This window comes from Diabrotica virgifera, chromosome 5, assembly GCF_917563875.1.
Source record: "Diabrotica virgifera virgifera chromosome 5, PGI_DIABVI_V3a".
Lineage (NCBI taxonomy): Eukaryota > Metazoa > Arthropoda > Insecta > Coleoptera > Chrysomelidae > Diabrotica > Diabrotica virgifera.
In genome coordinates this window covers 216,579,156-216,607,151 of record NC_065447.1, presented here as the reverse complement: position 1 = coordinate 216,607,151, position 27,996 = coordinate 216,579,156, and the positions used below count along the sequence as shown (strand labels likewise).

Genomic DNA, 27,996 nt, shown 5'->3' with positions numbered 1-27,996 from the left:
AATTTAATGTTGAATTATAGTTTATTAATTATTATCTCCCTCTTTCAAGCTGTTTTTCTTCTTTTTGATTGGACGAAGTTTAATGGCTGGAAGAATGACTTTTAATGATGAATTGCTGTGGTACCAATCCCTCCAAGCTTCGGCGTGTTTCTGGCAAATATAAAGCACCCAGGAAGAGTAAGTAAAGTCGATAGCCGCCATCCCTAAAAATAAATTTATATTGTAAAAAATGTGAAGGGTATTAACTTTTTTATGGTTGATTCTTTTGGTTATGTTATAATTACAATAAACTTCTTTTATATGCGTTCAAGTTTTCTTCCTCTTCTTTATAGTCTTTCATAGTTTATAGTATATGTCTTTCAATTACCCTCCATATCTTTGTGACTTGTGTCAATTTCGCCCACTGTCCAACATTGCTGTTATATCGTCTAACCCAGGGCTTCCCAAACTTATTCGTACTGTGGCGCCCTTGGGTCTTTACTATTTTTTTGCGACGCCCCTCAACGCAACCCCCAATAATATTTACCAATTTTAGTACTAACCTAGTAACAGTTTATAGTTATACCAAAAACACTATTTGAACATTTATGATTTTTATCAGAAATTAAGAACGAAATCAAAACATAAGCACAAAAATAAAAAGGGAAATTTATTTGTGTAACTGGCTGGTTAATATGAGGGATGTGCTTGCTTTTTTGAGCACAGCTTATGAAACCGGGAAAACCAAAATATAATGCAAGGAAAAATAGAAGGAAAACGGAATCCAGGCCGTAGAAGAATGTCATGGTTGCGGAATTTGAGAGTGGTTTGGCTGCACCACTAATGAACTCTTTAGGTCAGCTGTAAACAAGGTCAGGATAGCCTTGATGATTTCCAATCTCCGACAGGAGTGGCACAAGAAGAAGAAGAATATGAAACCGGGGTTCCAGTTTGGAAATTGCCACTCTCATTTCTTTTTCTAAGTTTATGTTTGATTTGTATTTGTTTTTAATTACTGCAACTGCAGAAAAGCCCGTTTCGCACAAGTACGAAGTCGCAAATGGTAATAAAACCTTTAATGCAACAGTGCTGATGACATGATATTCATGAGAAACTGAGCTCCAAAATTCAAACAGTTTGACCTTGTCGTATTGAAGCTTCAGGCTGGAATCACAAGACAATTCTGTCAGTTGTTCTTCTTCCTCTGTTGAAAGTGTCGGTGTGGATGACTGGAAAGTAGTGTTGTGTAAACTTAATTTTTAAAGAGGGGCCGAGGATTTCTATTAATTTTTCTTGGAGAATACATTTTAAAGCTGGGAAACGGTAAATTTCTTGATCTTCGAATTTTCTCTTCCATAAGAGCAACTTCTTCTGAAATTCAGTAATTTTATATGCCAATTGCAGGATATGAGTATTGTTTCCCTGCAAAGACTTATTAAGATCATTTAATGTGTTAAATATGTCACAAAGGTATCCTAATTTTATTATAAACTCTGAATTAATAAAGTTTTGCGCGTCATTATGTGATTCTGTAAGTAGATACGTGTAAAATTATTTTTTTAATTCTTATACACGTGCGAGTACGTTGCCTTTGGACAGCCAAAACGAGAGTTGCAGTAATAAATTAAAGATGTGTGCTCGGCCCCTATTTCTTCACAAAGTTTATGGAAAAGTCTTGATTTCATGGGTCGTGTTTTAATGTAGTTCACCACTTTATAATGCTATCCATTATAACACTTAAATCAGGTGTAATGTTCTTTGGTGCTAAGGCCTCTCTATGTATTCATTGGACACAATGTATTCATTTTACACTTGGAGCCTTGGCTTTGATGAGAGCTTATATCCCAATTAATTTTATTTTCACATATTTTTCTGCAACCAAACGACGTTTTTATAACGTAGATAACACGCCATAAACATGACCAATTGACGTGTTTTTATGACGTAGTACCGACGTTGAAAATCACGTGTATTTGTCTCATCGATTTGACGTCAAAAAGGTGACGACTTTTATACGTCGGTAAAATCACGTCTTTAATACTTTCAAAAAGTGACCTCTTTCAGATGTTTCAAAATAGGTAGTATAAAAAATAGGTAACATGAAACCCGTTCTACGTCCCATGTGTCGAAGATATTATACTACAATTTGTTTAAGATCATTTGTGCATTAGAAGCAATCTAACATTGATTGTACCAGCCCTTGCATTATAGAATTTTCACTATTTGTATAAGTGTACCTACCTACTTACTGTGTTAAAACTGAAACAATATATATAAACTAATAAATAATTTATTAACAAATTATCCAGCATACTTAATGCCTTAATTTAACGCTATCCATTAAATCAAAAATAATCATGAACAACTCATTTTGGAATACATGTATACCTACAGTAGTATCTGAGCGTCATTTTTCTTTGCCATCTCATAGCTAAATCTTGTAGACTGCTGAAGCAATCTGAGAAGGCTAAACATTAATTTAATTAAACTCGATAACACATAATTAGTTAATTTACAGAAAATAAACATAACCTCAAACAGTTGTCAAGAAGCATATTGCATTCAACTAACTCACTGAGCAAAAACGAATACAAATCTCTTAATTAACACGTTTCTTCAACTAAATATCTAAATGAAAAGTCTTATTTTATTAGACAAGACACAAACCACGTACACAATAAATGAGAAATTTCTTATGAACATTATTTAACGAAATTGTTTGGGGCAGATAAAACAAACAAACTCCTCCCAATCTTGTGACGTCAGACTTAAACTGTCTGAAATAAAAACGTTTTTTAAACGTATTTTAAACGTCATTAAACTTACGTATTAAAAATCACTTACAAAAGACGTCTATATGACGTAATTTTTAAACACGTGTATATATTCAACCAAAACTGACGTTTCCTCGACGTTATATGACGTCACTTGGTTGCCTGGTAACATATGAATTGAGCATCATGATTACTATCACCCGCCTCGTTCAGTTGAATGGCAAATAAACCTGAAAAATTCCCCACAATTTGCTCATTAATATCTTCTGCCATGTTAATTTTTTTATTTGATTTATTTATTAATAATAAATAAATATATGTTCTGTATTAAAAGTCCGCGCTGACACGCGACGCCCCTGGGACAACGCCGCGACTCCCCAGGGCGTCGCGACGCATAGTTTGGGAAGCCCTGGCTAGCCAGCTATTTTAAGGTCTCCCTGTCCATCTTTTCATCTCTCTTGGTTTCCACTACAGGATTCTTCCTGTCCACCTGTTATCATCGTGTCATTTTAGTTTTACAACTTCATTCATTCCCCAATTTCAAAATTTCCCCAAAAAAATTTCCCCCAATCATTTCGAGTACATAAATACTAAAAACGAGGAAGACGAAAAGTCTCAGATACAAAGTTTACTGTAATAAAACAATTAAAATAATTAAAATAAAATAATAAACAATATTTAACATCTAAGACTTTTCGTCAAAAGAAACTGCTTTCTGGTTGCATCCTAAATCTCCGGCTTTAACAATTTATAAGCACGGAGACGACGAATATAGAAGAAGGCAGAAAAGACAACGTTCACGTATCTACTCTCTTTTCGTCTAGGAAAAGAGCTGAAAGACAGTTTCGAGTACTCAAAAATCTGAGTAAAGATGAACAATGGGGAAAGGCAGTTTTTGTTTTTTTTTTTATTCAGAGTTGGACCACTATGTCCATATAGCTATTTCTGCCTATCAGGCTTCATCGGTGGAGCTATGCAGTCACAACTCTGAATCAGAATAAAGTTCAGAAGAATAATCAAATCGTTAAATGGGGATATTGTTGAGTAAAGACATAGGAAAACAACGAAAAGTAACAATTTATAATACGTTGATAAAGCACATTGATGTACGGTTCTGAAACATGGAGGATTAAAGAACCTCAAAAGAGAAAACTAGAGGCTACGGAGATGGACGCACTAAGACGATCAAACAGAACATCAAAGTTGGAGAAGATATGAAATTAAATAATAAGAGAGCATTAGTGTAACAAAAATAATTACTGACTGCATAGAGGAAAAACAATTAACCTTGTACGGGCATGTTCAAGGATGAGTGAGGAAAGACTCCCTAAAAAGACAATGAGATAAGGATCTATGAGCGAAAGAGGATTATCCGATGAGGACTGGAACAACCGAGGGAACTGACGCTTAAGCATCGGACAACGTCGCAGGACGTTATAAACAGACAATATACAGGGTGTAACAAAAATACAGGTCATAAATTAAATAACATATTCTGGGACCAAAAATAATTCGAATGAACCTAACTTACCTTAGTACAAATATGCACAACAGCCCTTTGAAGTTACAAAATGAAAATCGATTTTTTCGAATATATCGAAAACTATTAGAGATTTTTTATTGAAAATGGACATGTGGCATTCACACGGCAGTAACATCTTAAATAAAAATTATAGTTAAATTTGTGTGCCCCATAAAAATTTTATGTGGGTTTTGTTCCCTTAAACCCCCCCAAACTTTTGTGTAAGTCTCAATTAAATTATTATTGTGGTACCATTAGCAAAATTCAATATTCTTAAAACTTTTTTGCCTTTTAGTATTTTTTCGATAAGGCAGTTTTTACCGAGTTGAGGCTTATTTTTAAATATGTTTACATAAAATTTTTATAGGGGTTTTGTTCTTTTAAACCCCCCAAATGTTTGTGTACGTTCCAATTAAAATATTACTGCGGTACCATTAGTTAAACAGTGTTTGTAAAACTTTTTTGTCTCTTTGTATTTTTTCGAGAAGGCGCCTTTTATCGAGATGTGGCTTCTTTTTTAATATGGTTCAAAATATACCTAAAAATGTAAATCATAAATAAATTTTCATATTATTACCAAGTCTCCATAATCGTACTTAACCATATACAAATATGTGGTGGATTTGACAAATATTCAAAATATCTCGATAAAAACTGGCTTTTCGAAAAAGTACTAGAAGGCAAAAAAGTCTTAAAAACAGTGTGTTTAACTAATGGTACTACAATAATAATTTAATTGGAACGTACACAAAAGTTTGGGGGGGTTTAAAGGAACAAAACCCATAAAGGAACACCCCATAAAAATAAAATTTTTATGGGGTGTCCAAATTTCACTATAATTTTTTCTTAAGATGCTACTGCCATAAGAATGCCACATGTCCATTTTCAATAAAAAAATCTCTAATGGTTTGCGATATATTGGAAAAAATCGATTTTCATTTTGTAACTTCAAAGGGCTGTAACTTTTTTTATGTGCACATTTGTACTAAGGTAAGTTAGGTTCAATCGAACTATTTTTGGTCCCAGAATATGTGATTAAATTTATGACCTGTATTTTTGTTACACCCTGTATTATATGTTTTGTATTTGTTCTTGGCTCTTTTCTATGTTGTGGTAGTTCATTTTTAGGCCTACCGTTCCCAACAGATTGCTTAGTTGTAGATACTATTTTTTTTAATTATTAGATATTTTTATTGGAAAAAAAAGTTGTAATTGTATGATTGCATCTTCGACTATGTTTTTAATCGATTCTTGCGTTTTCTAAGAAGTTTATCACTGTACTCGTAATATTTGATGGGGTCATAATTTAATGGAGTCGAATGCTTTTTAAAAATTCACAAAAACCCATAAGGATCGGAACGCTATCCTCGGTAAAATTACCTACTAGCGTTCTTATGGTATGCAAATGATCTTTGGTGCTAAAATGTTTTGTGAATCCATCCTATTAAATGTGTAATGGAGATGGCACGTAGAAAAGATACAAATTTTAAATAATTGAAATTATAATATTTATTAATAAAAAAATAAAAATGTTACCATTTTTATTTAGTTGCAATGCGAAGGCAAAACAATCTTATTTTTCACTTAGAATACGGAGCGCAGTCCAGCACTCTGAACCGACGATTTTCGACTCTTATTGGAGTCATCTTCGGAGAGGCGTAGGCCTGCTGCTCCATACTCGAAGTGACCAACCATGAAAGCTTATCCCCACATTGCAACTGATGTGTATGGATTAGGTGACTAGTGTCATCTGGCAATTTAAAGGTAAAGTTCCAATCCTAATAGCAACATTAATAACATTGAAAAATATTAAAAATATTACTAAAATATTTTTAAATTGAAAACTTATTGGTCCATTTCCCTGGTGATACCTCCAAGGATTCTACAATATGCAAGTCAGATGGATGCTGCAGTGAAGACAAAAGGGAAGGAATTCTACACTATGCAATTCACAACCCCTGTCTGCAGCTTGGTAAAGTTCCAACGGAAAACGGACCTAGTTACTCTATAGGAGTAACACTAATAAAAATAAAAATGTATACCATTTTTATTTAGTTGCAATGCGAAGGCAAAATAATCTTATTTTTCACTTAGAATATGGAGCGCAGTCCAGCACTCTAAACCGACGATTTTCGACTCTTTATTGGAGTTATCTTCGGAGAGGCGTAGGCCTGCTGCTCCATACTCGAAGTGACTAACCATGAAAGCTTATCTCCACATTGCAACTGATGTGTATGGATTAGGTGACTAGCGTCATCTGGCAATTGAAAGGTAAAGTTCCAATCCTAATAGCAACATTAATAGCATTGAGAAATATTAAAAATATTACTAAAATATTTTTAAATTGAAAACTTATTGGTCCATTTCCCTGGTGACACCTCCAAGACTTCTACAATATGCAAGTCAGATGGATACTGCAGTGAAGACAAAAGGGAAGGAATTCTACACTATGCAATTCACAACCCCCGTCTGCAGCTTGGTAAAATTCCAACGGAAAATGGACCTAGTTACTCTATAGGAGTAATACTAATAAAAATAAAAATGTATACCATTTTTATTCAGTTGTAATGCGAAGGCAAAACAATCTTATTTTTCACTTAGAATACGGAGCGCAGTCCAGCACTCTGAACCGACGATTTTCGACTCTTTATTGGAGTTATCTTCGGAGAGGCGTAGGCCTGTTGCTCCATACTCGAAGTGACCAACCATGAAAGCTTATCCCCACATTGCAACTGATGTGTATGGATTAGGTGACTAGCGTCATCTGGCAATTGAAAGGTAAAGTTTCCAGTCCTAATAGCAACATTAATAACATTGAAAAATATTAAAAATATTACTAAAAGATTTTTAAATTGAAAACTTATTGGTCCATTTCCCTGGTGACACCTCCAAGGCTTCTACAATATTTATTACCCCTCTCTTAATATTTATTAACTTACCAAAAACCGCGGAAAACGCAATTATATGCGAAGGTACCGTACCACTTTGAATAACATTGGACTTTACGAGACTTTCGCACATCATCATTAATATATACGTAGAAAAGATGGCAGTTGGAGTATACAAAGAAAACATCACTAAGTCAAAAATAATCTCTTTCAGTTGGGGTCCTGGCGCCCTTAGGTAAGCGAAGATAGATCGAATTAGGCTATACCTAAAAAAATTATTAGTATCGTGGATGGTCCGATAAGTACTTAGCCTCTTCGCCCGATGGCGACACTATCGCAAGAGAAATCTACCATCGTGTAATACATTCTTGTAGACGACCTATCGATGGTGCATAATAGAAACTTTCTATGTCAAAAATCTCAGAGGAAGAAATAACTCTCTAAAATAGCTTCTGAGCCAATTCCTTCACAGCAATTGATTTCTTAATACAATTAGAAATGTATATTACAAATAAAAGTAACTTTGTAAAAAACTTTTCATTAACTTTAGAGCAATTTGACATAAACGGTTTAGCATCAAGAATATTCCTGAAAATACTGAGATAAAAGGTTTCCATCCTGCACCATCGTTATGTCAAAATATCAACCAAATCAGACTCGTATTTTGTTTTGACCGCGTGAGTAAGCGGGCGTGTTTGGAAATTTTAGAAACATTAAAAAAGAGCAGAATCAGTCGGTGATTCGACTCTTATTTTTAGGAGGGAAATTCCGCAGCGAAATCAAAAAGCGCTTGAATGATGCAAACGGTGACTCTTCTTCGATGGAAACCGTCAGAAAATGGTTTAACGAGTTTCACCGTGGTGGCACGTCGGATTTTGATAAGTCACTACCAGGTGCCCCGAAAACGGCTACCACTGAGGATAACGTGAAAGAAGTCCACGATCTCGTCTTGGTAGACCGCTGACTGAAGGTGCGTGCGGCAGTAGACATCTCAAAAGATCTGGTTGGTCATATTCTACATGACATTTTGGACATAAAAAAGACGTCGCCTTCATGGCTGCCGCATTTTCCAACGTCGAACAATATACGCAACCGTGAGACCACTTCAGAATAGTGTATGACGTTGTTTAAGCATAATATAAATGAGTCTCTACGTTGTTTCATAACCGTCGACTAAACATAATTTCACTGGTATACACCAGAGTCCAAGGAACAGTCATTACAGTGGAACGTTCTCCGAGGAGGGCGAAGACTGTCTAATCGGCCGGAAAGATGACCATCATTTTCTGGGATTCACAATGTATGATCTATATCCACTTCCTGGAAATGAACAAAACGATCACAAGGCTTTACTATGCTGCATTATAAGCCCGATTCGACGCCGAGTTTCAGAAAACACAGCAAAATTGGGAAAGAAAAAATACTCTACCACCATGGCAACACTCCGGCCCACCCCTCCGCCATCGCCATGGCCAAATTTGTCGAATTGGGCTACAAACTGCTGTTCCGTCCAACGTACTCTCCAGATTTATACCAGTACGACTTCTTTTTGTATCCAATGAAAAAGTCACTCACCGGGCAGAAATTTAAGTCGAATAAGGAGTTTATCACCGCCACGGCAGATTACTTTGCAGACCTCGAGAAAAGATATTTTTCAGGGGGGTTAAAGAAGTTGGAGCATCGCTGGGTCAAGTGTATCGAGCTAAAAGGAGACTACAGTACCTGGCCAAATTATTAGGCCAAGCAAAGAAAAATTTACTATATGAAGTTATTTTTCTCATGATTATGAGTATTTGAAAAAATACTGTTTTGTTCATTTTTTGTGAATATGTATTAACTTTAAGGTGCGTATCCATTAGGTTTGCTGCTCCGCGCTCCCTGCAACTGCTCTAATCGATACGGCATGCGCTACTCTACATATAAACCGTCACCGATTGGAGGACCGAGGCGGAGCGCGCACTGTTGCATGGTCCAGGAGCGCCAACGTATCCACTATGTCCAGCAGTTGCAGGAGCGCGGAGCGGCGAACCTCATGGATACGCACCTTTATATGTAAAGGAGCGCATGCCGTATCGATGGAACAGTTGCAGCGAGCGTGGAGCAGTGAACCTAATGGGTACGCACCTTAAGAGTTAGAGGAAAGTAACCAAATATGGAATAGTGCCCTAATATGGAATTCCTTGATTTCTCCGAAAATATAAGTTGGAAGCGCACTACAAGACCATCCTCTATTTCAGTCGCTCTCTTTATTATCGTATTCACACCTCTGTGTCAGATGCGCGAACGATATATGTCTGACAAGCGCTTTTTGTTTTATCGTCTTCGTCTCGCAGAAAATTTCAACGGTAAATATATTCAACGAGTATTATTGGTTATTATGCATGAATACAGACTTGTTATGCTATTGCGTCTATCAATAGTACCTTTATTTTGATATTTTATGACCTTCTGTAATTAAAACATTACCTCTTGAAAAAATGTTGATACTAGTTTGAACTAATATACAAATCCAAATATGGACAGTCGTTGGTGCCTAATAGCGGATTAAGTGTAAGTGAGAGCTCATTATGATTGTGCTGGTCCAGAGTTTCGTACATGATCTGTGATGTCTGCAAGTGAATTAAGCTACTTCTTTCATTTTTCACAATTTTCTTATTTAAATTTATTTGATCTCAGATGTTTATCTCAATTTTTGTTATTGAAATGTTGGTTTATGCCTATATTCCATATATGGGTACCTATTCCATATTTGGTTACTCATTTGGGATTTTGTTTTTTTGTTCGATTTTTTTTGTTAATTAAGATATTTAATAGAAGGCTTTTAATTACTACATAAAAATGTATGACTGATGTGTCATAACATTAAATTGTTTTCATTTCTATAAAGGTTTTATTTTATATCCCCAAAACAAAATGGTATTCCATAATTGGCGACTTTCCTCTAATATTCACAAAAAAGAAATAAAACAAATATTTTTTCAAATATATTCATAATCATGAGAGAAATAACTTCATATAGTAAATGTTTCCTTGCTTGGCCTAATAATTTGCCCAGGTACTGTAAGTTCAGAAATAAATCACCAATTTTCCAAAATTTTTGTTTTTCTTTAGAAGGCTAAGTACTTATCGGACCACCCTAGTACATACAATAAGATTTAGTGTACAATGAGTCAAAAAGAGAATACCTGGGACTCTTTTCTATTTTGTAACGGTGCATACATAACTCGCAGTGACTATGTTGTGAATCTTTAAGCCATCTTTCCAAACATTTCAAATGCACCAAAGCTACAGTTCCTCTGCATCTGCAGGGCATCAAAAGATCATCTATACTTTCGCCTCCATGGCATATCCGGCACATGTGGTCAGCTGAATTTCTCTAAAAGATTTATTTTACATTGTAAATTATTATTTTTGTTTAATTGTTCTAGACTCTAGACATATAACACATAAGGAACAGGTGTAATATAAGGAAGTTAAAAGAATGTGCGTAGAAAAATCTTAAAAAAAAACAAGTTTAATACAGACATGTGGTTTACTTACGTTTGAGTGGTTTACTTACGTTTGAATCAAGTAGGGCTACATAGAGTTCTTTTTCATTTATTCCCAATTTATTAGAATGTGCCACACTTCTAGCTGATAACAAGGGTAACTTTTTAATTTTCCTCGCTTCAAAAAGACTTCGGGATTTTCCAATCGATATACTTTCTGCAGATTTATAGTACAGTAATTCAAAGCTATCTTCAGAGTAACACCCTTCTGTAGGTTAAGAATAGATTTTATTAAAATATACAGCAAGTATAAATAATCGCCATAAGCCAGAGCGCAGAGTTCGAATCTCGGCACCAACAACGACATTTTCATTTCTAACAATGATACGAGCCGTTCACCGTACTTCGAAAGGTAAGTTATGCCGTCAGTTCCCCCTGGGCTAATGTGCATCAACACTAGCTACCTCAAACAGTGTTAAAGATGCAGTGGTTCCGAAAGGATCTCTCCGGCAAAAATGACATGCGTTATTATTATTAGCTTCGTTAATAATTCCTAATTACTCCCATCTAGTGTTGCCCAAAATCGGTCTTGGTCTTGCAGTCTTGGTTTTGTTTTTGCGTTTTCGCAAGACCAAGACCAAGACCAAGACCTTTTTATTTTAGCAAGACCAAGACCAAGATTGGCCGTGCAAGACTTGAGCAAGAACAAGACTAAGCCTGCGAGACTCTTGCGTCTTGCAGTTAGAACTAAGGGTCATTTTAGGGAGTATATTAGTTCGACTATATTCTTAGATACTCTATGAGAAACAAAATTTGTAACAAAAATTTTAAAAATTTCTCTTACGGGCATTACGAACAATACCATAAACATATATAGCGAATCAAAATATCCATTTAAAAAACACTTCACACATTATTTGACACGTAATCAGAGGTCATTATTACAATGTAAAAATAAAATATTTTGTACATTCCTTCCCACCAGACGACTTCTCTGAAATTAATTATCCGGGTTATGAGAATAGGGCTTTTCATCGATTGGCATTTGTTTCGAGCTTCTGTCAGATGTTGTATAATCTGTGTACAATATTAATATACACGGATTATACAACATAAGACAGAAGCTCGAAACAAATGACTGTGAATGAAAAGCCCCATAGTCGCCTTCTAATCATAACATGACATTCTTGCTTTGCGACGCGATAGTACTAATAGACTACAGGCCCACGGTTATTAGACTTTATTACGGTTGTCTTGTCCGACGGTGGTGGGGAGACTTATATTTTTGACTTTACGTCACAAGAGTTTACATTCCCATATTTTTAAATGATTTTCGATCATTGAATGTGTGTTATTGTGTATATATGTGTATTATTTATGTTATTATGAAATAATTAGACAAATAGTACACATTTTATCTTATACCGGGTGGTGAATCGTAAAAAGAGCCATAGAAAACTCAATGTAAAATTCTGAATTGTTGAATTCCTGCTTCCCTAATTATTTTACATCAAAAGTCATGAGAGAATATTTGTAGAGAATTAAAATCTGTATTAAAATCAAAAGTTAAAATTGCTCTACGATTTAAATGCATTCCAAAATTTTGAAAAATATGATACATTTGCCACAATAGGTATGCGTGTAAAAGTAAGGCCACACGTTACTATTTAACTGACAGTGCTCACACCATTGACTGAATAACAAAATCTTTATTATTAATCGTTTCTCCGCAACTGAGGGTATCTTATCAACTGTAATGTTTTTAAACAATAGATGATAAAATAAAAATATTGACAGTTTAAAAATGTGAACATTATTGCATTGTGTGTGGCCTAAGTTTGGGCTGAAAACTAAAATGTATTACATTTTTACAAAATTTTGGAATATGTTTAATTACGTAGACCAATTTTAACAGTTATTTCCAATACAGATTTCAATCCTCTACAAATAGTTTCTAATGTCTTTTGATGTACAATAATTATTAGGGAAGCTGGAATTCAACAGTTCAGAATTTTACATTGAGTTAATGCAAAATTTTGACGCATGTCAAAATTCTCAATGTGTTTTAATTGTATTCATTTTTTTCGAATCCTGAGAAAACTAATAAATATTTTTGAAAAATTTAAACTCAGAATGAAAGACTACGTTATTACCGAGGGCTGAAAGTCCCTGAAAACTTCTACAATGTTTATTTTAATAAGTTACAGGGCTGAAAATAAAAGAGAAGTGTGATATTTAATTTCAAATATTTCATTCAAAAGAAACTTTTTATTTATTCTAAGGGGCTTTGTGCCCTCGGTAATAATGTAATCCTGCATCCTGCGTTTAAATTTTTCTAAAATACTTGGTTTTCTCAGGATTCGAAAAAAATCATATTACGATTCAAATGACAGTAAACTCTCGTGACGTAATCTCACCCTTAATGTTCATTGGTTAGTCGATTTAGGCAACCGTAGTAATGTCTAAGAACCGTGCTACAGGCCCATGTCCAAAAACTGATGTGTCATATGAACCACCAGGTGACAGGTGACGTATATAGGACGATATAAGAGCTATGTATAAGAGCATAAAATATTAAAATTCAGCACTATGCCGCCACTTGTAAGCAGTTAAACTGAGTGCTGGTGAGAATTCAAAAGTGCAGGTAGAGTCTTCTATCTATCTTTCATTTTGGTCATATATTTTTGTACGGCATTTTTACCATCGATAGATCCATGAAAAATAATAAGAAAGCGCGCAGTGCCGTAAAAAATGGTGAGCCACAAAGTTGGTAAATTTTTTTGATTTTCTGAAAATTTCCAGGGTAAATTTGGTCATTTCATTCTGTACGGCATGAGTTTCATACTGTTTCAATACAACTTCTAATCCATTATTACGCAACGCCGTACAAAAATCATGCGACAAGGGGAAAAATTGAGGGTTGCAATCCCCTCTCTTTCCGTGGTCCGGGGGGTGATTTGAAACAACATAAAATTAATTTATTTTTAAAGTATTGTATGCATAGATAACATTATTTTACATGCCGTACATTTTCGTTGGTCCAAAGGTTTGTAGAAAAAAAAAGCTCAAGGAAAAATTCACAGAATGAAATGTAAGAAAAATCCATATAACGAAATGTAAGGTGAAATTTATGACGATATTTTTTTATACGGCATTTAGATAGTTCATTTGTACTTAATGCAATAATTTATAAAAAGTTAGTGCCGTACAAATCTGAAACTTTATATTGATAAAAAAGTAATAAAAATATTAAATAAATATAATTTACATATTTATCGCTTAAGGAGCAACGTTTTCTTACGACGTTTAGCATTTGTAGGCATATCTCCTATAATACTGTACTGTGTGCTAAGTAGTCGTTTTCTAATAGTATTTTTTTTAAAGTGGTTGTTTTATTTATTCACATCATTACAATGAAACAAATCAATTATATACGTGTAACAATAATACTTGAAGTATATTCTTCTTGTTCGCGATCACGTTTGACCCAGTGGCGGCTGGTGGGGTAAAATTTTGGGTAGGCCAAGCCAGCAAATTACATATACGTATGTGTAATACATAATATGCAAATATAAATTTATTTTTATGTATAAAAATACTTAGAAGATAACTTTAACAGATTTAGTAAATCCTCAGAAAAACTCATTTTTATGTATCAATTATAGAACTATCGCACTATTCCAAGAAAAATTTTAAACAATCAACCGAGATCGACCAAACGTCTAGTAATAACAGTGAAAATTCCACACCTGTAATTTTGAACCAATCAAAATACGTTATTTTGACAGATCACCATGGCAACGGAGGTATTTTATCGGAAATTTTTTGCTCGTGGGGTACCCAACAGCGAATTATAGTGGAAATTTTTTGACGTTTACAATAACAGAACATTTTTGACAGACTGGTTTTTATTTGTTTACATAATTTAGTTTTGATTCATTTTCTATCACTTGTCGTTACTCAAAACTTATGTAAAATTGAAGAATATACTATTTTCTATCTTGAAATGGTATTCCCATGCAACTACAATGAGTAGAAATTACGAATTTGAAAGCCTAAATAATTGCTGACAAAGCTATGGCGCGCTATTAATCTGTTCATGCAGCTTTGGATTTTCAAATGCAAATTTGGTGTGGAATTTTCTTACCGAATACCACGCGAAGTCAAATTAATATCCGGAAATTTTTTTTTGATCATGAATATTTTTAGGTATTTTCAAAATATTCATGATCTCAAAAAAATTTCCGGAAATAATTTGACCTCTAGTGGTATTACTAGTGAAAATTGAACAATTTTTTTTTTCGAATTTTACGAATTTTTTGAACTCATTTGCGCAAACGTGCACTGGTTTACAATTCTGTTGTTTGTCTAAAAAATGTTACAATTATAGAATATGTTACATATTTTTTTATCAAAATTTAAAAGAAAATTTATATTAGAATTCGATAATTATGTTTAAAGTGGCAACGAGGCTGGGCGAAGGCCTGTTCGATTCGGGCCTATACACCAAGCATAACACGACAAATAAAATCATTGTCTGGCAAGCTGCTTAACTTCCAACGCTTTTTGTACGGAGATCTTATGTGAGCTGGTCGGCCTGGTGCGAGCAGGCCTGTTAAAGATATTTAAAATGCCTGAATACGTTTCGATGCTTTCTGTGATAATATAATAACAAAGTTGTCTTAACGGACGCTGATGTATTGAGTGATTTAGTACATTTAAAAGTTATTTACATGCTTTAACATAATTTTTGAATATATATTTTTCAATTGTAAAGCTCTTCAAATTATTGGGTAGGCCCGGCCTAACCTGCCTACCCCCAAAAGCCGCCACTGGTTTGACCATTTTTCTCTATCCCTTGAAGTATGTATTAGGTCTCCTATGTTTTTTAGTCCTGTCCATTGTTTGACATTACGGAGCCATGACATTTTCTTCCTGCCCACTCATCTTCTTCCTTCGATCTTTCCTTCAATTAAGGTTTGCAGAAACTGGTATCTTTCGTTTCTAATTAGGTGCCCCAGGTATGCCGTTTTTCTCTGGTTAATGTACTTTCTGTACCAATTCTTCTCAGGATTTCTTCATTTGTTATTCTTGCGGTCCAGGGAACTTTAAGGATTCGTCGATAGATCCACATCTCAAATGCCTCTAGCTTATTCATTGTGTTTATTTTTAAAGTACATCCTTCCATGCCATATAGGAGCACCGACCATATATAGCATTTTGTGAATCTTAGTCTTAGGTTTAGGTCAAAGTCAGAGTTCGTAAAGACGTTTATGAATTTCATGAATGCACTTCTGGCTCTTTCTATCCGACATTTAATTTCCATATCTGACATCTAGTCTTCACATAGCCAGGTTCCCAGGTACTTAAACTTTCTTACGCGCTCTACATCTTGGTTGTTGTATGCTAGTCTTGAATTTTGATGTTGACATAATTGACGGCTGATTATAAGGAACTTCGTCTTTCTTATGTTGATGCTAAGTCCCATGTTCTCGCTATGCTCTCCAATTTTATTAAGTAGGTTTTGGAGGTCTTCTATATTGTCTGCTATTAAGACCGAGTCATCCGCATATCGTATATTATTGACCCAGGTACCATTTACTTTGATGCCGCTTTCGCATTCCTCAAGAGCTTCCTGGAAGATACTTTCTGAATATAGATTGAACAGTAGTGGGGAGAGAATGCATCCCTGTCTTACACCTCTGAGAATTTTTTGAGCTTGCGTTGTTTCATTATCCACCTTGACGACAGCTGTTTGATTCCAGTAAAGAGCCTCTATGCAACGAATGTCTTTTTGATCTATGTCGAGTTGTTTTAGTATATGTACGAGTTTATGATGTACTCGATCGAAGGCTTTTTCATAATCTATAAAACACAAGATTACATCTTTCCTTTGATCGTAGCAGCTCTGAGCTAGCACTTGGGTTGCAACTAGTGCTTCCCTGGTACCCAGGCCTTTTCGAAATCCAAATTGTGAGCAACCAATAACCTTATCGCATTTTGTGGAGATTCTGTAGTGAAGAACTTTGAGGAATATTTTTAAAGAATGGCTCATCAGACTTATCAGTCGGTGCTCTTGACACTTTGTTGCGTTGTTCTTTTTTGGCAAAGGGATAAAGGTAGATACAAGCCATTGGACAGGGAATTTTCCTTTTTTATAGATTTGGTTGAAAAATCTTTGGAGTATCGTAATTTCCTCTTCATCTAACAATCTGAGTAACTCAACAGGAATTTGATCAGGTCCAACTGCTTTCCCGTCTTTCGAGGTATTTATTGCTCTAGTAATTTCTTCAATTGTGATCTCGGGACCAGATAGGTTGTTAATATCTATCACTTCTTCCTGAACGACTTCTATCTCAGGCCTCTCGTCTGCAAAGAGATTTTTGATGTATTTTTCCCATATGAGTTTCCTCTCTCTATCATCTTGTGCCATTTTTCCTTGTTCATTTTCTAAGTTAGAAAACTTCTTTTTTCTGTATATTCCAGCTACCTCCTTTAGTTTCTTATGTAGATTGTGGTCATCATGTTGTTTTTGTAACTGTTCCATTTCCTCATACTGTTTCTTTAGCCACTTATTTTTTGCCGTTCTTATCTCTCTTCTTATGCGTTGTTGTTGTTCTCGATATTTGTCTCGGTTCCCTTGGTTTTTATGTTTTCTTCTTTCTTCGAACATTGCCAGGATTTCGTCAGTCATCCAACTTTTCTTTTGTATTTTTTGTTTATAACCTAATTCTTTTTTAACTGTATCCGTCATTGTTTCCTCTATGGCTCTCCATGTGTTATCCAAATTAACTTCTCTTTCTAGTTCTACTTTTGTATTCTTTGTTAGTTCTTTGTTTAATTTCATACTTAATTCTCTTCTGGTATTCTCATCTTTAAGTTTAGCATAGTCTATTGTTGGTTCTGGTTTGCGTCTCCTCATATTAGTGATTTTTATTTTTATTTCTGCTAAGAGAAGGACATGGTCTGATGGAACATCGGCGCCAGGGTATGTACAAGTTCTAGTTATTGATGATCCAAATTTTTTGTTAACCATTATGTAATCGATCTGGTTTCGAACTATACTCTCGGGGCGGTCCGCTGGGCTTTCCATGTATATAAGCGTCTGGGTGGTAGCTTGAACCAGGTATTAGATATTTTCATATCTTCCTCTTGGCAAAATTGATATAGTCGTTCGCCTCGGTCATTTCTCTCTTGAAGTATATATTAAACCAAAAAGTATACAAAACTGGTGATACTGGGATTTACAGTTTCAATTCTTGGATATTATATACCTACACACCCTTTCACTTCAGTTAGACGTCATAATGATTTTATCATAATATTATCAATAATTGTTCTCTTCAAAAATGAGTTAATACCGTACAGTATCAAATTAATGACCATAAAGTACTACACCTTTAAAATGGTAGCGTCATTTTCATCAGCCTAAAAGATATGGTCTGCATTAAAATGTACGGCATCATTTGTTCCTAATTTATTTATCTTAATACTATTTAAAACAAAGGATAAATGTAGAAAATTGCTATATTTTATTAATCTATAAATATTTAAACTTTTGCAATAATTTAAAAAATTTCTGTTTTTGCATTTCTCTATAATTTTTTTTAGAACAGTTTCTTTTGAACGGCAATACTATATAACAATTGTATTTTACAATATCATGTTAAAAACAAAGTTGCCGTACAGAGTCAAATGATTTTTTTAGCTTTATAAATCAAGTATACCATGAAATTAACGTAATTATTAATATACATTCAAATGAACAATAATTTTTTGACGGCATTATTTTTAATAGTACTTTTGAGTGCTAGATAATGTTTTGGAACCGAAGCCGTACTTTTTCAAATCACCCCCGGACCACAGAAAGAGAGGGGATTGCAACCCTCAATTTTTCCTCTTGTCGCATGATTTTTGTACGGCGTTGCGGAATAATGGATTAGAAGTTGTATTGAAACAGTATGAAACTGATGCCGTACAGAATGAAATGACCAAATTTACCCTGGAAATTGTCAGAAAATCAAAAAAATTTACCAACTGTGTGGCTCACGATTTTTGTACGGCACTGGGCGCTTTCTTATTATTTTTCATGGATCTATCGATGGTAAGAATGCCGTACAAAAATATATGACCAAAATGTACCCATTCTACCTGCACTTTTGAATTCTCACCAGCACTCAGTTGGACTGCTTACAAGTGACGGCATAGTGCTCAATCTTAGTATTTTATGCTCTTATATCGTCCTATATACGTCACCTGGTGGTTCATATGACCCATCCATTTTTGGACATGGGCCTGTAGTCTATAATATCGAATATCGTATTAAAACTTCTTAAAATTAGCTGATAAAAAATATATCTAATAAGTAATTAATTTTTTTCATTATTAGTTTTCTAGGAATTTAAACAAACACATCTTATCGGTATATAGAATAGTAAGACTATTATGTATTTTTTTTGCTGAATGTGCTATGAGGTCACTCCCCAAGTAGCAATTTGTCGACGCGACAACGTTGTCTACCGCGTGGCAACGTTTTGTTACAACGTTGTTATTGTCTAGAAGACGACCCAGTTCTGCACTAATTTGGTGGACGATTTTTGAGTTGTCTTGACGTTGCCTAGGCAACCTTAAGCGTTGCATAAGACAACTGAAGCGACTATAAAAAGTGCCTGCGTGCAATGGTTGCTCAAAGAGTCGGACTGGTTATGTTTTTTTACCTATATAAAAAGTAAACTATTTTGACATCATATCAGGTATTTAAATTTATATAAATACATAAATAAGGACTTAAACAAAATTACCTGATGTGAAATTTATAAACGCATCTCAGATTACCGTCAAATATGGATATTCCACCTTTAAAAAACACACGCGCTCGTTTTTTATCACCTTTTTAACAAAAAATATGCAAATTTAAAAAATCTAATTTTAATATAAAAGCCAGAATTTATGTTAAATATGTTTTGTATAAATTTAATGTATTGATGGTGCTTTTAAAGGTACTAGAAAATGCCTGTATTTTTTATATTTTGTGATTTTATTTTCTTTACATCCCAAAAAAACCAAAATGGTGCATTAAACAACATTACCAATATTACTTAAAATATACCTTATTACCAACCATAGACGGATGAGACAACCGAGAAGTCCAATCGCCGACCAAACACGGCCTGGACCGACTATCCCAACCACTTTAGAACGCACCCTCTTATTGGGTGACAGAGGTCATGTGACCAGTGCAATGAAGTGCATCATTCTCCTTAACAGCGTTGTCACATTTAGTAGATATCTACTGTTTTGGTATATTTTTGATATTATTTAAAAAATTCTAGTAGGCAATGTTTTTTATTAGATGTTTGGTATATTTCAATATTTTGTTATCACTAAAATAAAATTTGCTTTTTAATAGTATTCACCCCATTTCTAAATTAATTTTCAGACATTTTGTTACAATTTCCCAATGTCATTACCGAAAATAAGATTCAGGACGTAGATGATGATAATAGATGGACAGAGAAATGAAACTGGTAAATACCAGATCTAAATAAGGAAATCTTCATATAATTGGTTTGGAGAATTTTCAAAATGATTGTAACGCTCGGTTTCATAATCAGTTAAAGTGGATTTTAAATTTTAAGTAAGTTGGTACCTACCTTTATCACAATTCATATATAGGTAAATGTCAACTTTAAAGTGAACTTTACTTAATATTTACTTTAAGTTGATTATGAAACCGGGCGATTTCGACAGGTAACCGTTAACACAGATTTTACTGTATTTACAGGGCCTAAAAAGAATCTACTGATTTCTATTGATTTTTTGAAAGCAAAACTACTATCCGCTGCAAGATAATTCGGATGGGATTCAGACAAAATATGTACAGAAAGTACATATTTTGTCGGAGTTTCAGCCAAATTATCTTGCAACGGATATAGTACTGAAAGAGTAAGAACTGGCCTGGCAACCCTGTCTAGCAAAGCTGATACAAAGATTTAAGCTTATCAAATCTACTGATTAAAACAATGGACAATGGAGAAACCAGCTAATAAAAAACAAATAAACAGGTTGTTAAAAAAATCGAAAATTTCCAGCAAAATAAAATATAAAATAATAAGAAAAAAGTAAGGTTATAAAGTAAATTCCTTTTTTGCTCCTGAAGTTGCCGTAAACGTGTCACACATCTATAGAACTATACGTAAAGGCCCTGGGGTCGTGAAAGACAACTACCTAGTCGGCCAGAAAACCCATGGGCGTAAATTAGTTTAGCATTATAACGTTTTTAAGTAGTTGCGATTGTTGAAAAAACTTAACTGTGATATGTAGTTGTCACAATAGTAATAACTTAGTTGCCCATATAACTAAAGATATTACTTAACGTTGTAACATCGTAATGTCAGTCGGGTTAGGGGTCGTTGGCCGAAACAACTGAAAGTCCACTGTGGTAACGTTATATACAGTGCATTTGTTTGTACTGACAACCAATGCGTCGAAAAATTGCTACTTGGGTCGGTTAAACAAAATTTGCCTAAACAGCGCATATAATATTTAAAAGTATGATACTGATAAAAAAGAACATTTATAATGCCGGATACCCTAACAAAATAACGAAATATTATTTAATAACGATATACACTTCTCTAAAAAATTTACGCACCACCTTATAAACGGGCCATTGTTAATGTTTCGAATTTCCTAAACCTGTTGTTCGATTTAAGTGATTTTTTTAATAATACCCATGTTATCTTATTTTTATAAATATCGCTGTAATAATATTGTTGCTAGACAAATCAATTATTGCCATTGTACACCGGGTGTAGATACCAATCAAACTGTGCTTTTTTCTTAGAGGAATACTCAAAACAACGTGATCACTCTGTGGAATATTCTAGCATTTATAAAATACTGAAATTAAAACGTTAGCCTCATATTTTCTTAACGTTATGTTTTTTTTATTCATTAGCTTATATTGAATAATAAAATACATTTTCTAATAAACTTTAGTTAGAACATAGGCACGGATCACTTAGATCGTGGGTTTAAACCCACCCGGTGTCAATTGTCTAGATCAGTAATTCTCAATATTTTTGAGTCGTGTACCGCAAAATACTTTTATTTATTTTTGTTACCACCTAACTGAAATAGCTTGGTAATCTAATTAGCTATAATAATTTCGGCTGATTTTGCCTGTTTTTGCGTTTTGTGCACCACCGCAAATAATGATATGTACCACAAGTGGTACATGCACCACAGATTGAGAACCGCTGGTGTAGATATTTATTAATTTGGCTGGTCTTTACTATGGCTATGATATTCCAGCTTAAAATGTACCTCTCTATTACGTTGTTCAAAGATATGCAATAGGCTAATAGGCAACTGCGAGACTTGCAAGACCAAGACCAAGACCGGGAGCGCAATACCAAGACCAAAACCAAGACTAGGTGTACTGGCGCTAGACCAAGACCAAGACTGTCTAAGTCTCGTCTTGGTCTTGCATTTGGGCAACACTACTCCCATCGAACGTGAACATATTTTTTTTTTCTATATAGGCATGTTGTTCAAACACAATAATGAGAACTTTGGGGATACTTTTAATTCAATAATTTAAATTTACTTTCATTAAAGTTGAAAGATATGGTAAGAAAAGAAGACGATTGTTGGGTCAGAAAAATATACATGTTTAGCAGTATAGACGTAGACATCGTGTATCGTTCTCTTCAGCAACCGAAATCTTTACCTCGTGCTCATCTTGTTTCTTTGGGTTGGGCGTTTCTGTGGATGTCTCCTTAGCCTTAGGACGTGTTCATTAGCTATTTGTAGCGCACTAGTCTAGTTGGATGTTGGAAAAAACTGTTGGTGGCGGTATAGCGTCCTGCGGAGAAAAGTGTCTTCAGAGGAAAAATGGCTTGAAGAACGGTAAGGATTGTTTTGTTTTTGTTTTACTAATTTACTGTTACACGTTGAGGGCAGCTGTCGCTGCTACCACCCTATGAGTAGATGTAATTGTACAATGGATCTAAAAATCACAGAAAAAGCTTCCGGTCCGTGTGAAAAGCTCTAAGTGCATTTAAGTGTTCTATCTAGATAAGATAAATTGTTAGCGCTCAATTTATTAGACAATAGTCAACAAATTAGACGCCTTAAGCAAAAATTTCCATTAGATTTACCATTCTTAACTTAAGAAACACTAATTGTAAACGTAATTGTAATACTCATGTAGAGTAAATATTTATTGAAATATTTCTCTTCGGGCCATTGTAAATTTCAATAAATGTATTTATGGTCTGTTTTTTTTAGAGTGATTGCACAGTAAACAAACAATAAAAAATAAAAAAAAGATACGATAAAAACGATGTGTTGCCTCCAGAAAATCGATGTCTTCGTCAGGGAGTTCATTGCTAGTAGAGGTCAACAGTTTTGTGGATGGGAAAGTAAGTTTCTTTTAGGATGTCTTGAAATGTCCGACAGTTAATGTATTAAATTGGAGTGGTAGTGTTGGAGCTTCTAATTTACTTTAAGTAGGATACCCCTTTCCATCGTTAGCAGACTTTGTGAGAGGTTTTGATTGAGTAGAGCGTAGATATTTGCTTCCTATTAAATCAGAGCTGGTACGTTTCTATGTGTTTATAAGTGTTTAACCTTGCGTTAGTCTGTATTTTCCACACAGAGCGTTAAGCATACTGACTCTTTTTATTGACGTTGTTACGAGTTGTCATCAGATCTTGTCTTCATTTTAATGTTACGTTAGGTCCATCAATTTTACACCAGCGTGGAACCCATTTTACTGAATTGAAAGCCTTGGTCTAATAACAAGAAACAGAGCAGCATTGGTACATTGTGTTCCCTTGCTTTTTCTGTAGTGTTCCCTCTATGGTGTTCAATAGTTCAATATCTGCTCACGTGTTCCTTTCCCTAATACGAATTTGCTTGTTCTTCAGATGTGTGTATGACTGTACGTAGACATTTTTTTGGTCGTTTATTGATTATATGTAGCAGGATTATGCTCGCATGAGGAATAAGGGCATTGGTTCAGTAATTGCTGCATATGGTTGGTGATCCTTTTTTATGGATAGGAATAAATGTTGATTTGCACCACCTACGATCCATATCAAGTTGAACATATCCAGTATTTCATCTATGTCAATCTCACCCATTCCTTTTAGAGCATGCACTGGTCTACTATCTCTCCCTTAGTTTTTTGTTTCTTAGTTGGTTAAGAGCCTTCTCTACTTCGCTAGTAAAATTATTGGTACTGCTTATTTGACTGCGTGTTTCTTGTGTTCAGAAACTAGTGCGTCAGTTTCTGTTAGGTTTCTGCACTGCTCTCTATGTCGATTTTACTCCTCCATTATTAGTCGGAGAGATAGAAGCGGATTTTGTACGTGATAAGTAATATGGAAAAACTATACGGGGATATATTGAATTAGTTGTGTACATGACTTTCACCAACGGCTGGAAACCAGAGTGGGGGCCGAGGGTAGTTATAAGGGGTCAAAGTCGCGGTTTTTATTATTTTTTTTTGTGACGCTTATGATCGAGATAGTGCACCAAAATTTGGGAATAAGTAGGTCATGAGGTAACTAAGTACAATCTCCAGGGATGGAACGCTGCGTGGCCGATAAAGGGGTGGGGGTAGGTGTGAATATAAAAAATATAAGGGGTTTTTTGCGACGTGCTAGATTGCGATAGTGCACCAGAATTTGGGAATAAGTAGACCATAACTTAGCTAAGTAAAATCCCCAGAGCTGGAAACCAAGTTGAGGATGAGGGTAGTTTTAAGGGGTCAAAATCGCAGTGTGTATTATTTTTTTGTGACCCGGCACAACATTTGTCCTCCACGCAGCGTTCCGCCCCTGGAGATTTTACTTAGTAATGTCATGATCTACTTATTCCCAAATTTTGGTGCTCTATCTCGATCACGAACGAAAAAAAAGCCACATATATTTTTATACACACCCCTGCCTACCACCCCTTTGTACCCCAAGCAGCGTTTTGTCTCTGGAGATTTTATTTAGTTACGTCATGACCTACTTACTCACAAATTTTGAGGCACTGTCTCCATCATGAGCGCCACAAAAAAAAAATAATAAAAACCGCGACTTTTACCCCTTATAACTACCCTCGTCCGCCACTCTGGTTTCCGACTCTGAGGATATTACATAGTTATGTCATGGTCTACTCATTCCCAAATTTTGGTGCACTATCTCAGTCACGAACGTCGCAAAAAACCCTTTATATTTTTTATATTCACCCCTACCCCCACCCCTTTGTCGGTCACTCAGCGTTGCACCCCTAGAGATTTTACTTAGGTACGTCATGACCTATTTATTCTCAAATTTTGGTGCACTATCTCGATCATGAGCGTCATAAAAAAATAATAAAAACCGCGACTTTGACCCCTTATAACTACCCTCGGCCCCCACTCTGGTTTCCGGCCGTTGGTGAAAATCATGTACACAACTAATTCAACATATCCACGTATAGTTTTTCCATATTACTTATCACACACAAAATCCGCTCCCAGCTCTTAGACCATATGGTATTAATTGGCTTGAACTCTCGGGGGAAATATTTAACTTTTTTAAATACTTCATGATTTCTATGACGGTTTGAGTGTTGCTCCAGTTCTTGACACACGTTATAGTTTCCCTCTACATAACTGAAACCCTCAAGGTCACTTGCATCGCATCAACGAACATCTTTCTTGTCTTTTCCTCGCGGTTGCAGATAAATGGGTTGTAATGTACTTAGTATTAAAATATATATTTGTATGTTCTTACCGTATACAACAGATTTTGATGAGCAATTACTTTTAGAGAACAATCCGACGTCCGAAGACATATAAAGGAAAATATCTTGTGTAATATGTCTGCTTTCTTTTTCTTCTTGTAAAGATTGATATTTGAATAAAATTTCGCTCTTGACACCTTGGCTTGTGGCTAAAATATAATAATTACAAAAATTAATCATATTTATAGGATACATTTTTCGACATATTTATTATGTCCATGGTATGGTATATCGGGACAGGGCCCACATGTGAGCTCTTCAGACACTTAGATACTGTCTAGGCTGCATAGAATCCGATTTCAGGATCCGTCATCTCTGATAGGCCCGTGCCGGGCACTTCCAGAGGACATGTGAGGAGGTTTCCTCCTCGTCATTGTATAGACGGCACCGTAGGCCATCCGACTACCCAAGCAGATAAAAGTGCCTTTAAAGTCTACAATGGCCGGTGAACATACTGACCACCAGGAGCATCTTCTAAGATCTAGAAGAAGAAGTTGAGCTGTGAGATTTTTGGATGGCACCACTATATGGAGCCTAGCCTATCTCAAACCTCCACAACTGGCTCAGGAGTCCTGGAACCTCCGCAGAAAGAAGCTCCCTGAGATTACCCCGACCAGTACTGAAGGGGCACCCCAATCACAGGTTCGGATCCCACAGGAAGAGTTTATGAGTCCCGTCTTGCCCGGGCATCAATCCGTTCATTTCCTTCCACACCTGTGTGTCTCGGCACCCACCCTAAGCTAAATCTGTTGGTCAGAGCAACATCATCCAGTGCTCTCTTGCACTCAAGAACCAGCTTAGAGCTGACCTTGGGCGCTTCCATAGCCCTTAGCGCTGCTTGGATGTCAGTGCATATAGAGATGGTCCTGCCTGAGCAAGCTCTGTCTGTTATCTCTTGAGCACATACCAGGATTGTAAAGATCTCTGCCTGAAAGACTGATGCATGAGAGCCGAGAGTCTGGCTAGTCAAATCCAACACCACCACCTTACACTCCAGTACCTGCCCGCTCGTCCATTCTGGACCCATCTGTGAACCAGGTGAGCCCAATCCGAGAGAATAGTGTGGTTTCTCATTCTATATGACCACGGTGCATATGGAACTGTTATACTAAAGATATGATCTCGAGTGAATCGTAAAGCCGTCTCCAACAATTGTACTTGAGCCAAACTTATTTTGTATTTTTTTATTCTCTTTGATCTTGACGGAAAAATATATTATAAATTTCTATAGGTTTATTTTATGGACTGTATAAATTAAAATGGAGGGCCGGCGTAGCTCAGGCGGTTGTATGCTTGTCTCGAGTGCTAGTAGGACGGAGTTCAAATCTCACCGCCGGCAACAACAACTAGACATTTTTAAAAATGTCTGTAGGCCCCAGGTAGACTCAGCCTGAATAAGATGAGTACCTTTGGTAAAACCAGGGGTAATAATAGGCGGTTGAAGCGTAGCACTGGCCCTGTTACTTTCCTTGTATACCGTAGGCCCTAGGTATAGCAGACGACCCTGCTATACTCCCAAAGCCACGTGAGCGGTATAAAACGGGAGCCTATTATTATATTGGGGTTCAAATGGGGTAATTATGCGAACACATGACGCTGCATCTATAAGCATCAGTAGCCTCTCCTACTCAATTTCAACTCTCACCTCCACGTGGCGAAAGCCGGGAAACCTGAGCAACCTTGTGGGACAAACCCAGTGAGAAACATAGTCGAAGCTAACGGAAGCGAGAGATATGGTCCTCCGAAGGGATTCAACTGAAGGGGTTGTGCTGAAGGATAACTCCTAGAAAAATGATAAGTTTTGAATGTTCAAGGAAAGAAGGCCTCAATGACTAAATTATGACGACTGGCTGTGTGAGAAAGGCTTGGACCACACGCTGAAAAATTGTTGGCAAATAACAATGTTGTTTCTGCAGACAGTGAAGTCAACAATAGACCAGATATCTGTTCTAAGACGGATTCTTGATCCGTGTGAAACGACACATATCTCTTCATAGACTTCGAAAACGCATATGACAATATAAACTGACAATTCTAAATACAAACAATGGAAGAATTTAATATACTAACATAACTAATAGTATCGATAAAAAAAGTAGAAAAGATATTAAGATTTTTTTGAGATGAAGACTTCAAATTTTACTATTTTGTAAACTTTACCGATATAGTATAAACCTATACTTACTTGGTGTATTTTCTTCTTTCAAATCTACAAGACTCTTAGAACATCTGTAATGGCTAGGAGATATCAAAAATATTCTTGAGTTTTGAGGATCGGTGAGGTTCAAATGAGGTAAACTAAGTTTTAATAGGCTCGCAGTGGATTCGCTTAAGACAATGGTTACATATAAGTCTTTTTTCTGTTTTCCATTTTGCATAATAATTGAAAATGAACTTTAATTTTTTTTTAGATTTTGAAATTGTAAATTATGGTTATGAGATGATACGAAAAAGTCATAATGACAAATCGTGACAGTTTGATAGTCACGGTTTGTTGACCGTGTTAATCACAATCATCATTTGTTGTCATCAAAAGAGCAAGATAAAGAGTGAAAATC

General features: G+C 35.4%; 1 protein-coding gene across 1 annotated transcript; it reads right to left on the bottom strand.

The window, feature by feature from the left end:
* Positions 1–2: 2 nt before the first annotated feature.
* Positions 3–27,902, bottom strand: LOC126884618 (uncharacterized). Its single transcript, XM_050650676.1, has 6 exons — positions 27,624–27,902; positions 25,429–25,587; positions 10,723–10,919; positions 10,349–10,539; positions 7,215–7,429; positions 3–203 (listed from the first exon to the last, which is right to left on the bottom strand). The coding sequence occupies exons 1-6, from the start codon at positions 27,814–27,816 to the stop codon at positions 25–27; spliced, it is 1,134 nt and encodes a 377-aa protein (XP_050506633.1). The 5' UTR covers positions 27,817–27,902; the 3' UTR covers positions 3–24.
* Positions 27,903–27,996: the final 94 nt, after the last annotated feature.

Coding starts and splice junctions, on each gene's coding strand:
- LOC126884618 (XM_050650676.1), bottom strand. CDS start 27,816: ATGCAAAATGGAAAACAGAAAAAAGACTTATATGTAACCATTGTCTTA. Junction 25,588..27,623: donor GAAAGAAGAAAATACACCAA/GTAAGTATAGGT, acceptor ATTATATTTTAG/CCACAAGCCAAGGTGTCAAG. Junction 7,430..10,348: donor AAAATAGAAAAGAGTCCCAG/GTATTCTCTTTT, acceptor TAATTTTTTTAG/GTATAGCCTAATTCGATCTA.